The 12,389-nt window shown below is 52.9% G+C and overlaps 3 protein-coding genes across 3 annotated transcripts; 2 read left to right on the top strand and 1 right to left on the bottom strand.

The window, feature by feature from the left end:
* Positions 1-2,878: 2,878 nt before the first annotated feature.
* Positions 2,879-3,775, top strand: MIND_00783800 (uncharacterized protein; the record flags this gene model as incomplete). Its single annotated transcript, XM_037364525.1, has 6 exons — positions 2,879-3,139; positions 3,187-3,306; positions 3,355-3,471; positions 3,518-3,551; positions 3,595-3,654; positions 3,702-3,775. The coding sequence occupies 6 exons, from the start codon at positions 2,879-2,881 to the stop codon at positions 3,773-3,775; spliced, it is 666 nt and encodes a 221-aa protein (XP_037220169.1).
* A 307-nt stretch (positions 3,776-4,082) lies between these two features.
* MIND_00783900 (MFS domain-containing protein) lies at positions 4,083-5,219 on the bottom strand (the record flags this gene model as incomplete). The annotated part of the gene is made up of 3 exons (XM_037364526.1): positions 4,083-4,143; positions 4,187-4,396; positions 4,999-5,219. The coding sequence occupies 3 exons, from the start codon at positions 5,217-5,219 to the stop codon at positions 4,083-4,085; spliced, it is 492 nt and encodes a 163-aa protein (XP_037220170.1).
* A 6,406-nt stretch (positions 5,220-11,625) lies between these two features.
* MIND_00784000 (uncharacterized protein) lies at positions 11,626-12,352 on the top strand (the record flags this gene model as incomplete). Its single annotated transcript, XM_037364527.1, has 5 exons — positions 11,626-11,715; positions 11,764-11,880; positions 11,927-11,960; positions 12,004-12,063; positions 12,111-12,352. The coding sequence occupies 5 exons, from the start codon at positions 11,626-11,628 to the stop codon at positions 12,350-12,352; spliced, it is 543 nt and encodes a 180-aa protein (XP_037220171.1).
* Positions 12,353-12,389: the final 37 nt, after the last annotated feature.

Here is a 12,389-nt window from a genome sequence, read left to right on the forward strand (position 1 = left end):
GCAACAAAGTCTTTATCAAGAGTTTTTTCTGTCAACGAAGCCATCGGTCTCATGTATGCCCTACTAGCTGACTCTCTAAATCGTGAAGGAGCACGCGAATTGCGGGATACTGGCGCTAAGTAACGAAGGGGGGCGGGTGATAACTGGAAGTTTATGGTGGTATACTATGTACTGCATGGCTTTTGGATCAGGTAAATGGTAGTGGAGGCCGTGTTGAAGTACACAAGTGTGAATGTTGATCAACGTGATTGCATCAGTGATATTCTGACCGCCGAGAGTAGTGATCTCAAGCTCTTTGCTTTCAAAAGGAACCACGACGGGCTACGAACACGTCGTGAAGAGGCTTGGAAGAGGCTCTTTGTACTCTACAAGTGCTTCCAAGGGCATACTGGCGAAGTTCTATTTGCTGCAGTGCGTTATCATATCTCGTCGAGATGGGCCTCCTCTCACACTCAGACCAGCGATTATCATGTCGGCCAAGCGAGCGCGCAGATGTCGCACATGCGGCAAGCCAATGCTCGGGCACAGACAACAGAACTGTGTACCCCAAGGAGTGCCAGCTGAAGGCGCTGACGAAGAGCAACCAGAGACTGAAGCTGCTCAATCGCTTGCCACCCCGCCCGTATCACCCCCAGCCGGGAATTACTTTGACTTTTCAAGTAAAGGAGCTGGGCCGTCACGCAACAGCACCGAGCTGGCTGCGATGGGGTTGAAAGCTCACTGGCAAAACCCAGCCTGCGATTGGACGACACCAATAACCAAGCCGGTCCTCGCCCGACACAACTCAAACGACTCTTCCCCGAGTCTCGTACCCACCGTCTTGGCTGGCTCTGACGGCCACACAATTCATGGGCCGGGGAGCAATGTGGGGGCTCCAGCGGGGAGGGCAGCTGAACGTCAAAGTTACGGACGTGGTTACGCTCCTTCAGAGATTCAAAGCGACGCATATGCCGACGAAGACGACATCGCCTCTCTCCGGCTCCGACTACAGCGTACCAAAACTCCCATGGCTCAAATGCTCGACCACGCCCATGCTCTCCAATTATGCGACCCGGTCTTAAGCATCATGCGAGTGCGCGCAATGGACCTCCCCCGAATGCAGGCGACCGCTGGCCAGGCTGGTCTCTGTACTAGTATTGTCCGCTCACCGTGGCACTCCCCCAAGCTCTTCAAAGAGGAAGAGGTCGAATTATCAGTCAACTGGCAGCAACATGCTGACGTCTGGCTGGTCGTAGGGTCCGAACCAGGGCTTGTGCAACGAACCGCCGACATGCAGCAGCAATTTGAGCGGTTTCCGGGCATGCTCAGAGACGATATCGTTGTCGTGCAGGCAACCTACAAGCATATATTTATTGCGAGCACAGTTAGTGCACTGGTCATTCTTGGAGGACTTACTCTACTGCTTTAAGGTATTTAACCGTTTCGCTATCCCGCTGCTATCGTGTCTCCACCATGTAGGATTATGTAGTGCTATATGTCTTTGTTTATGGCGAATATTAAGTTTCCTTTTTCGGTCGCCGGCGTTGATTGCCTAATTTGGGAGTACTGTTATTTTTTAAGCCAAACCAAATGCATTCACGTCTCCAAGTCTTTATCTTTGTCTGTCATTCTCTTCCTCGTCCTCGTCCTCGTCCTCATCCTCGTCCTCATCACTACCATCATCAGACAGCTCCAGGTCCTCTAGATATAATGTCATTGCCAAACTCTCCTTTGCCCCTTCCAATAAATCATGCGCCATACTCAAATTATTTGCACGAGCTTTGAGCATTGGCAAGCACGATGAGAATAACTGCATGATTTGCGCACGTGCCGAGTACTCTTCATCGTTGTCACTGGGTCGCGTCAACGCGACAATGGATGCGCGAAGACGGGTGCATTCAGACTGAAGACTCTCTGCCGTGTAAGTTGAGCGCGACTTCAGACAAAGGAGGGATGATGAACGTGCCTATTCGATCGAGCATCGCATTGTATGGTCGCATCGGCGCCAATTCGTCCCCTGGCGCGACAGAGGGAGAAGTAGCAAGTGCCAAAGCCTCGACTTCTACGGTCGCGGAAGCTTCACCATGAGCGAGGAATGACTGCATAATGGACGGCGCGGAGTCTGCGACCTGCAATAAGTTGAAGTTAGAGATCAATATATGAATCGATGGGGGGAAAGCTGTTGTACATCGTCACCAGAACCGCCAAAACGAGTGCGCTTATTCGTCGACTCTTCTGGGGCGGTAGAGTCTCGCGCTACATCCTTCAAGTTCTGCAATAATTGAGTCTTGAAAAGACAAATGCATTGAAGCCAACCTCGGGTTGGCTCTCCGCGGTAGGCTCGAAGCACGCTTCCAAGGTCGAGTTCATCTGAAGCCATGGATATGCGGTATTCTTCACTTGTTGAATTTGAGTCGGGAGAGGCTGTGGTTCGATCCGTGGCTAAAAGCAGGTCAATAGACAGTAATAAGGGGGAGAAATTGAAGTCATGGAGTGCCTTGCTCAACAATCTGAATCCATTAGATGGAACAGGCTCCAATATTTCGTTGTCGTCAGACTCATTCGAGGTTGAACTCGAGCCAGCTTCACTTGAGTCCGAATCGCTTGATGCTGCTGATCTTGGAGAATCAGGGACGACAACGTTGCCACGATGGCACTCAAGTACCCTCTGTTATATGCCGATCCGAATGAGTCGCTTTAGCTTCACCGCTGCGCAGATCGAGCGACATTCTGGTCAATCGTAGGTGGGTCACGATGATGTCACGTAAATGATGCCGACCATTTTCGTCACGAACGGCTATGGCAGACGCGTCTTGCAGCCGAACCCCGACTTCCCGGCTGCTTTTATTGTGGATGCAAGACGTACCTTTCAGTCTTGCTTGGCCTCCACTTTCGTGACATGATCTCCTCAACTGTCTCTCGAAGTTCGATGCGGATTGTTGCTCTCCCTCTAACGCGAATCAACACGTCGGCGACGATAAAACTGCCCCGTCCAACCTTCTATCGATTCAATATAACGCCCCCACCGCCTAAGCCTTTGCTGCCGCGAACAGGGTGGTTGGCGGACTATCTACCGCAAGAGGGAATTGGTAAATGGGTGTCGAACAAAGCCAACCAGACGTGGATTAGCTGGGGCGCAGCGCCAGAAGGGAGCATTAAGGTGCGCGTCTCAGTTATCTGCTTCCCTCCACACAAACTTGCAACCAGCAACGTGCATTCCAAATTGGCGAACGACTTATGAGCCAGCTTGATTTCGAGGAGACAAATTTGAAGAGCCTCGATCTTTCCATCGCCCCGCCACTCCATGCTCAAGAGAAAGCCCATGATGTGCGCCTCTTTATTCAGAGCCAGCGCTCCCTTCTGACAATCGAGTAGATTCCGCTTTTCTATCCACCAACTATGCTATCCGGTCCACAATCACTAGAAAATCTGAAGACACTGGTGGAGCAACGAATACCGATACATAGTCGCGGCATATACCTGTGGATCTTTGTAGGTTTTCTTCCATGGGGGTCGACTTTTCTCAACTCCTCTCCAGTTTGGTGTCCTCTCCGCCCCGCTGAAGCTTATTCGTATGCATTCACTCAAGACATTCTGCGCACTAAAATCGTCTAGCTATAATACCTAATTTTCCGTTTTACTTCTGCGCCTGGCGAACATGGTCTCATGTCAAAGGTATTTCATCCCCAGTTTCTTATAACTCGTGACTCACTGCTCCTCAGCCCGTCGTGCTGCCCGATATATCAAGTCTCTCATAGACAGCAAACGTGTCGTTCGGAGGCACTGCATGATCTGACTGCTGTCTATGTCGGAGCAGCTACCGAGGCGATAACTGAACGAGAAACATTACAGCGGGCAGTACGGTCCCTGGGAATGTCGGCGGATGAAGAAAAGGCGCTGTTCCAGGCACAAGAGCAAGTTGTCAAACGACGAGCAAATGCAAAGAAGACTAAGATAATGTAACGTGGCTCGTATTAATGCAGTTTGACCCTCTGTCCCGTCCCAATATGTGGGACAACATTGAGGTTAGCCTAGCAGCATGTGTGGGCACTCGCCCTCTATCACCGGTACACTCGTTGACCTGTCAGCATTTCGATGTGTGATCATCGAGAAAACGCGCTCTTCTGACGGATTTCAGCCCCATGGTAGTAAAGGTAGATCGGGCTATGTTTGTCAGTCTCAAAAAGCAACCGGGATAATGACCAACAATGGGATTCCCAAGACAATACCCAGACCACCGAGTAACGAGTTGCCGCCGCCCGTCCCGAGGGCGTTGAACATTTGCTGGCCGAATAGTGGAAAGGCGAAGCCTAAAAGGGAGCGGAAAACAGATGCAGCGGAGAGAGCACTTGCGGCGTAGGTGAACGTGTCGACGAGGTAGAGTTGTATTAGGTGCCGCACAATGTTGTCATCATGCCTTTTTCACATGTCATACCATACCCCCCCTTGCACGCCTCGCTCCAACGCTAAGTCGCGCTCGCTCGCCAAGTCGCGCGAGCGAGAGCACCCTCTAATATACATTTTTTTTCAGCGCACGGACCCATAAACAATGTCATGTGAGTACATTTGTCGTCGAGTCCGGGAGATTTTTGGGGTTTTAGAGGTGTGTTTGCGTGGATTTCACAGAGTTACGGGGTTCTTAGGCAGAACGAGCAGGAGTAGCAAGTAAATCACGTGTATTAGCTATTTCTACGCGTCCAGACACGCTAATTACACCAAGACACGCGTCGCGACGCGTCAAATCCAGCCCAAAGCACAAGTCCATTAACTCCTTGGCCCCTGCATCCCAGCGACAGAGCGCTATCACCGGTCCGTTGCACTACACCCGTTCATTGGCCTCCGGCGGTTGGAACCCTCGAAATTTTGGCCTTGCTCCGCGCGTAAAGGGCGTCATTTTGTCGTCCGGGGTACGCGTTGGTGAAGGCGTAGTGAGCCCGTTGTATGCACCATGGCCGTTGGGGGGACAACGACTAGAGGGAAAGCACGTCAGTTAAGGTTTGAAGATAGTTTCATGCATACCAAATGAAAATGGCGGCCCGAAGCATCTTCGCACGGCGGCAGGGCGCCTGATCCGAGTCCTGCGTGTTGGTAATCGATACGGCAGAGACGGGCCGCCAGTTGAAATGTCTTGTGGGATTCAGTCTGGCAAGTAGAATGCGGAGAGGCAGAAGTTGATGGGGTATGGCGACGTCCAAGCGAGCGCAGTAGTCGATGGCGGGGATGACAGACGACGGAGACATGGCTAGGTGGAGCGTCTTGCCCGATTTGGCCGCGAAAAGACAAAGCGGAGCGGTGGAGGTTGGCGGGTGAGAGTCGGTGATGGCGAGGAGGACAACGCCTCATTGTCGGAGCTGCAACGACCAGCTTGGGGGAAGGCAGCACCCTGCTGCCAAAGTCGGCAAAGTCGCACGGGTTGATGGTCATGGCGGTAACTGGAAGGGGATCACGATGGGGGTGAAGGACGTGGGGCAAGGACGTGGGGCAAGGCAGGATTGAGCACGTGGTACGCGCTTGGGGAAGAGACGTTGATCCCAGTCCTGTTTGGTGGCCAACTCGGGTCCAAACACGCGCCAAAAGACATACCCAACGCTAAAGGCTAGGAAGGCGAGCGCCCGGCCAGGCCGGCCCAAGTAACCTTTACTCGGGCGCGACGCGATCGAGACGGAGTTGCCGCGAGTTGCAGTGCAAGCACGGGGTCGGGACGGCCAGCTCCGATTCGGTAGGCAATGAGTCGGAGGTCGGGTATGGCGATGCCTCCAAGCCGACACCCATGGCGAGGACGGCTAGGTCATGATGGGATGCCCTGCCCGATTTGGCCGCGAAGGTAGAAGGCGGAGCGGCGAAGGCTAACCAATGGGAGTCGGTGATCGCCACGAGCGCAAGGTCGGAGCTGCAACAACCAGCTTGGGGGAAAGGCAGCACCCTGCTGCCAACGTCCACTTTGAAGGCCTTCCCGTTTGTTGGCCTCCCGGCAAAAACCTGTGAAAATTTGGGTCAATAGAGCACAAAAAGAAGGGCAAAATGACACACCAAAAAATCACGGAATTGATCGGATCAAAGCCGATTTGATGCGCAATCAGAGCGGGAAACGCGTCTTGCCTTGGCAGGCGGACGGGCGGGCGTGTCCGTCAGGCGGTGGTAGGGAGCCGCGCAAGGCGTGAGCGACAGCGCACTGCCAAGGGTCGGGAGCAGTCCTCGTAACTAGCGGCACAGCGGCAAGGGCAGGCAAGGAGGCGCAGTGACAAAGCACATGCTGATTCCCGCCGATTCCAGTTGGACAGAAGGCCAGCAAGGCAGCGCACTGCTGCCGACGTCCACTTTGAGCCCTCCGTGTACGTGGGCCTCCGGCGGTAAAAACCTGCAAAAATTGGCATTAATAGACCGCAAAACCAAGGGCAAAATGACGCACCAAAAATATTGGAATTGATCGGATCAATGCCGATGTTGACGCTGGAAACAGCGGCGCGGGCAGGCGGCGGCTAGTTAACATTTGGTCATAAATACGGCACCAACGCGATCGTCGAAGTTGATATTCAGCAGGGGTGTGATACGGCCGCGGGCGGCTGGGCATTGCACTCGGTGAGGGAGCAGGGCAGGGTATTGCTGCAGACGGCCAGGCGGAAGTCGAGCATCCCCGCAGGAATCTGGAGAAAACAGTTAATGAAGTGAGAAAAGCGGGGCAAAAGGGCCCACCCAAAATATTGGAACGGATGTTGCGGGAGTCGAGTAAAGGAGTCGACGCACGCGAATCAGGGCGGGAATGCGATGTTGTTGCGCGAGAACAGCCGTCGCCGCTGCCGCATGGGTAACAACAGCTCGAAGGCCATAAGCCCAGTCCTTCGTCTAACTTCAATGAAGCGGAGGCGGCTCAGGACTGAGAGCCATGTTCGACAGAAACTACTAGTACAGAAGAGTTAGCAGAGTCAAAAAAGAAAAGACAGAATCACGCACCAAAAGCATCAGGTTTGACTCCGAGTTGGAGGAGCGACAGCTTGAAGGCCGGCCGGGAGCGCGAATCAGTCATTCGAGTTGGTCCCTAAAGCGCAACGGCACAGGCAACACAGTGCCTTGGCCAGCGTGACGGTTGTTGGTCGCCACGAGCATGCTCGTATTTAGGTAAGCATTGCGCTGAAAACGGAGTTAGCTGTCATTACTTGAGAGAACTCAACGACTCACTTGAGCCATGAGCGTTAATTGCCGCAGAGACGGTATGTGCCGCCAGTGGCGCTCAAGGCCGCGTTGAAGGCGGCCATCGGGGTTGACGACGCCGTGCCGCCAAAGAGGACTTGGAATCAAAGACGTTGGCCTTGTTTGCGCAGGTTGGTCGACGAGGGTTGTATTTGCGCAAGCATTGCGCTGGGAACGACATTAGTTAAGAGCACGACTGGAAAGTCGATAGAGCGCACGTACTATGAGGCAAACAACGTTGAAGGCTTTGGGGAGTCGAGGAAAGAGGGATTGGCCACTGTGCTACGCTGGTCAGCGACGACGCGAATGGCATAGACGGTGGACGTACGAGGGGCAGAGACAGAGCGCAATTCTGGGCATGGTGGTGGTCTTAAGTCGACCATAAACAAGTGTGCGTGACTTCGTTTACGCGAAAAATTCTGGCATGTCATAACACAATCCATCAAGTCAGGGTTGCCCCTCACGACGCGACTTACCTCCGGTATTCGGTTAAGCATGATCTAGCCCGTCGTCGTCGGGCGGCAGCGCTGCAGGCGGCGCTTCGAAACGCGTCAAAGCAGGGGAAACAGAGCAAAACGGTAGCAAGCACGGTATTTGAAGGTGCATATTGGTAGGTGGTTCTGCCCAGCACTGAAGCCTATATCCACCGCAGACAGATCGTGGGCGCCGCGAGAGAGATGTCGGGGGTGATCGTTGACGACAGGAATGTCACCGTGACGACACGTGTGCGTGACAATCATGCCGACCACGGCTCGGGGATGAGTTTCACTGGAGATGAGGGAGGCTGCAGGCGATGGGCTGCAGGCGATGGGCCGGCTTCCGCGGATAACGGGTCGTTCAGGCTTGACTCTCAAGCCCGAGGCGCCCAGACCGTGACGTGAATAAAATAAAATGTATCCGAATGCCAGTGGTTTACTTTTGCCTAGCGGCGCCGTCGGGAATCGGCAATGAGCGGCAGTGAGGATAGACGGGTATCCAAGTGGCTAAGGACAAGGCCGTAAGTAATTAATGGTGATGGAATGGAAGCGACGGCTGCCGAGGGTGACGTGATGTAACCCTGCCCGGATAGACCCTTTGCATTATCCTTGCTCAGTTGGCTCAGCTGCTTGCCCTTATTGCTGCAGTCGCCTTCGACTGCTTTTGCTGAAATGCCGTCCCATATATTTTTTTTCCCCAATTTTTTATTGAATTTCACTGATAACTTTCAAGCGTGACCAAAAGTGACGATAGCCATTTTTCTGGCGCTGTTGGCCCTTTTGCGCTCAGATCTGGCTTGAAGTCGTGACTCAGCAACGTCCTCCCGATAAGGCAAGCCCCAGGAGATGCCCAGTTTGCCCGTGCGCCGGTAATAATCGGCTGCGATCAAGCGTGGGAACAAATGTTGGCATTTGCTTCACCTTATCCGCCTGCTCATCGCGTGATTTGGGTCCCCGGAATGCACTCGATTCAAGACGGGAACGTTTTTCGTGATTCACACACTACTTTGCATCGCATGCTTCGATAGCTACCAAATTTGACAGGCGGTATGCAACTACGGGCCGCCCTTCCCCTGTGCTGGGATCAGGCACACAGAGCAAAAGCCACTGCACAGTTCAGCGGAAACGCGCAATTCACGTTTCTAAGCGGTTTAACCCTGAGATGCGCCACCACCCGCTTAGCAACCGCCTCAACGCTGAGTGACAGATCGAAGCCGGACGTGGGAAGCGTTCCAGACTTTATCGTCATTGCCCAAGGACTCGCTTTCCACCCATCTTACTTTTTGCACTTTGGTGCATTCTACACCAAGTATGACCATGGGTAGCAATATAGGTGGTGGATCACTGTGGACTATACTCTAGTTCAACATCCCAGGCGCTACGTCGTCCATCTCGCTTCGCCTCGCTTGACAAACTCAACACTTCCGGAAATACCCTCAACTACCATGCCGACACGATTCGCTCCGCGTTCCCATCGGTTATTGCAAGTGTATAAAAGCTCGCCTGGCTCGATGCCAATCATTTCCCTCTTCTTCCCTCCGCCCATCTTCGAGCCAAAGTTGACTACTCACGTGTTGTTGACTTTGCGCTTGTCTTTTGTCGATCCTAGTAATCGACATCTATTCTCTTTGCTTACTCGACAGGATCGTGCTACCTGTACCCTCCTTCGCTACTGCCCCCTCGCATCTGTCATTTACAGCAACACTTACCTTGCACTTGTGGTGAGTTATCCATTGTTGTTCTCCTTGGCTAACATGTGTGGTCGTCTTCAAGCTTAGTTCTGAGTTCTCGCAAACCTGTTGTCTGACCACGTTACCAGATGTGTCGAGCAAGCAACAAGGCGCAATCGTTGAGCCCATGTAGTCTTGATGCTGGCCAACAGTTTTGTGTTGGTGGGAAGTCGAATGGGTCGGTGAGTGCTTCGGGACTTGTGCTTGCGATCCTTGCGCTGACCGCTTTCCTCAGCGACTTGCGGTTGGTGCGGAGCAAGACGAGGGCGAGCACCTTGCAGTTGTTTGAGTCTGTGATGATATAGTGAGTCCTTCCTATCATCGCCACTTGTATCACTGTTTAAATTCTATCAGTTTGTCGTTATTCAAGTCGTTTAGTTGCCCACCTTGAATCTACAGCTTCAGGACCACGTTCACTGTTCACGCTTTGTTGATTTGGCCTTGCGAGCGGGGAGCTGAAGTCATGGCAATCCCTTGCGCAGATTTGGAGCTCGCGTTTGCAGGTACGTGGTCTTGAACCCCGTTCCTCGATTCTGACAAGGCGCAGTATCAAGTCCCACTCGCGACACCGCCAATTGCCTTGCTTTTCTGGTTTGCGGGAGAGGCCGCTGTTTAACTGACATTGTTATCCAGTGATTTTGACACGCGTTGCAAAGTGGCTTTGGCGACTTGAGTTGTTTCGGCAAACAGGGAGCTGCCGCGGACTTGTGGTGAGTTATCCATTGTTGTCCTCCGTCTTGGCTGACATATCATGTAGGCGTTGTCGTCTTCAAGCTGATCGAACAGGTGAGTACTTTGAAGTTGTCAACATTCTCGCAAACCTGTTGTCGGACCGTGTCAGATGTGTCGAATGAGCGAGCGCGCGATAGTTGTGCCTGTTCAGTCCTCGTCGTCTTGATGCTAACATTTGCGAAGCAGTTTTGCGTTGGAAGTCGAATGGGTCGGTTCTCCGTCATTGGTGAGTGTTTCGGGACTTGTGCTTGCGACCTTGCGCTGACCGCTTTCTTCAGCGACTTGCTCGTCCCGCTCAAGTCGGCAGTTGACAGTGAGTCCTTCGCGTTGTTGCGCTGTTCAAGTTCTATGAGTTTGTTGTTATTCACGCCGTTTAGTTGCCCACCTTGAATCCACAGTTTCAAAACCACGATTCGACATTGGCGTTCAGCGGCGCTCTCTGGTTTGCTGTCCGCATTTGCGAGGCGGGGAGAGTTGTGCCCAGTACGACTGCCTGCTGCTTGGGCGTTTTTCTTGCAAAGGCTGACCTAGTTATGCAGCAGTTGCGATTTTGACGACCGGTGAGACGGGTTGTTTCGGCATCTAGCGGCAGACAGAGGTTGGACTTTGTGCAGCGAGCGAGTCGAATTTGGCGCCGACGGGCGGGAGGTGGGATTTGTTGTTGGCAGGGCAGTCTTCATAGACGTTAGTTAGTGAGCATTCGTTCGAGGCTGTTGTACTTACCGCTGCCAGATGTGCCCAAAGAAAGTCCGGGCTGAGGTTTGCGGAGGGGATAACCCAAAAAGGGTAAATGAAAGAAGCGCGCATGCGGCGTGGCGGCGGCGGCGTGCGGAGACACTGCTGCGTCAACGCGGCAATGGATGCGCGAAGACGGACTGAAAACTCTCTGCCGTGTGATTTCGGGAGATGAATCAGGGACGACAACGTTGCCACGATGGCACTCAAGTACCCTCTGTTATATGCCGATCCGAATGAGTCGCTTTAGCTTCACCGCTGCGCAGATCGAGCGACATTCTGGTCAATCGTAGGTGGGTCACGATGATGTCACGTAAATGATGCCGACCATTTTCGTCACGAACGGCTATGGCAGACGCGTCTTGCAGCCGAACCCCGACTTCCCGGCTGCTTTTATTGTGGATGCAAGACGTACCTTTCGGTCTTGCTTGGCCTCCACTTTCGTGACATGATCTCCTCAACTGTCTCTCGGTTCGATGCGGATTGTTGCTCTCCCTCTAACGCGAATCAACACGTCGGCGACGATAAAACTGCCCCGTCCAACCTTCTATCGATTCAATATAACGCCCCCCACCGCCTAAGCCTTTGCTGCCGCGAACAGGGTGGTTGGCGGACTATCTACCGCAAGAGGGAATTGGTAAATGGGTGTCGAACAAAGCCAACCAGACGTGGATTAGCTGGGGCGCAGCGCCAGAAGGGAGCATTAAGGTGCGCGTCTCAGTTATCTGCTTCCCTCCACACAAACTTGCAACCAGCAACGTGCATTCCAAATTGGCGAACGACTTATGAGCCAGCTTGATTTCGAGGAGACAAATTTGAAGAGCCTCGATCTTTCCATCGCCCCGCCACTCCATGCTCAAGAGAAAGCCCATGATGTGCGCCTCTTTATTCAGAGCCAGCGCTCCCTTCTGACAATCGAGTAGATTCCGCTTTTCTATCCACCAACTATGCTATCCGGTCCACAATCACTAGAAAATCTGAAGACACTGGTGGAGCAACGAATACCGATACATAGTCGCGGCATATACCTGTGGATCTTTGTAGGTTTTCTTCCATGGGGGTCGACTTTTCTCAACTCCTCTCCAGTTTGGTGTCCTCTCCCCCCCGCTGAAGCTTATTCGTATGCATTCACTCAAGACATTCTGCGCACTAAAATCGTCTAGCTATAATACCTAATTTTCCGTTTTACTTCTGCGCCTGGCGAACATGGTCTCATGTCAAAGGTATTTCATCCCCAGTTTCTTATAACTCGTGACTCACTGCTCCTCAGCCCGTCGTGCTGCCCGATATATCAAGTCTCTCATAGACAGCAAACGTGTCGTTCCGGAGGCACTGCATGATCTGACTGCTGTCTATGTCGGAGCAGCTACCGAGGCGATAACTGAACGAGAAACATTACAGCGGGCAGTACGGTCCCTGGGAATGTCGGCGGATGAAGAAAAGGCGCTGTTCCAGGCACAAGAGCAAGTTGTCAAACGACGAGCAAATGCAAAGAAGACTAAGATAATGTAACGTGGCTCGTATTAATGCAGTTTGACCCTCTGTCCCG

Source organism: Mycena indigotica (assembly GCF_014461135.1).
Source record: "Mycena indigotica strain 171206Taipei chromosome Unknown Mind.scaff0006, whole genome shotgun sequence".
Classification (NCBI taxonomy): Eukaryota; Fungi; Basidiomycota; class Agaricomycetes; order Agaricales; family Mycenaceae; genus Mycena; species Mycena indigotica.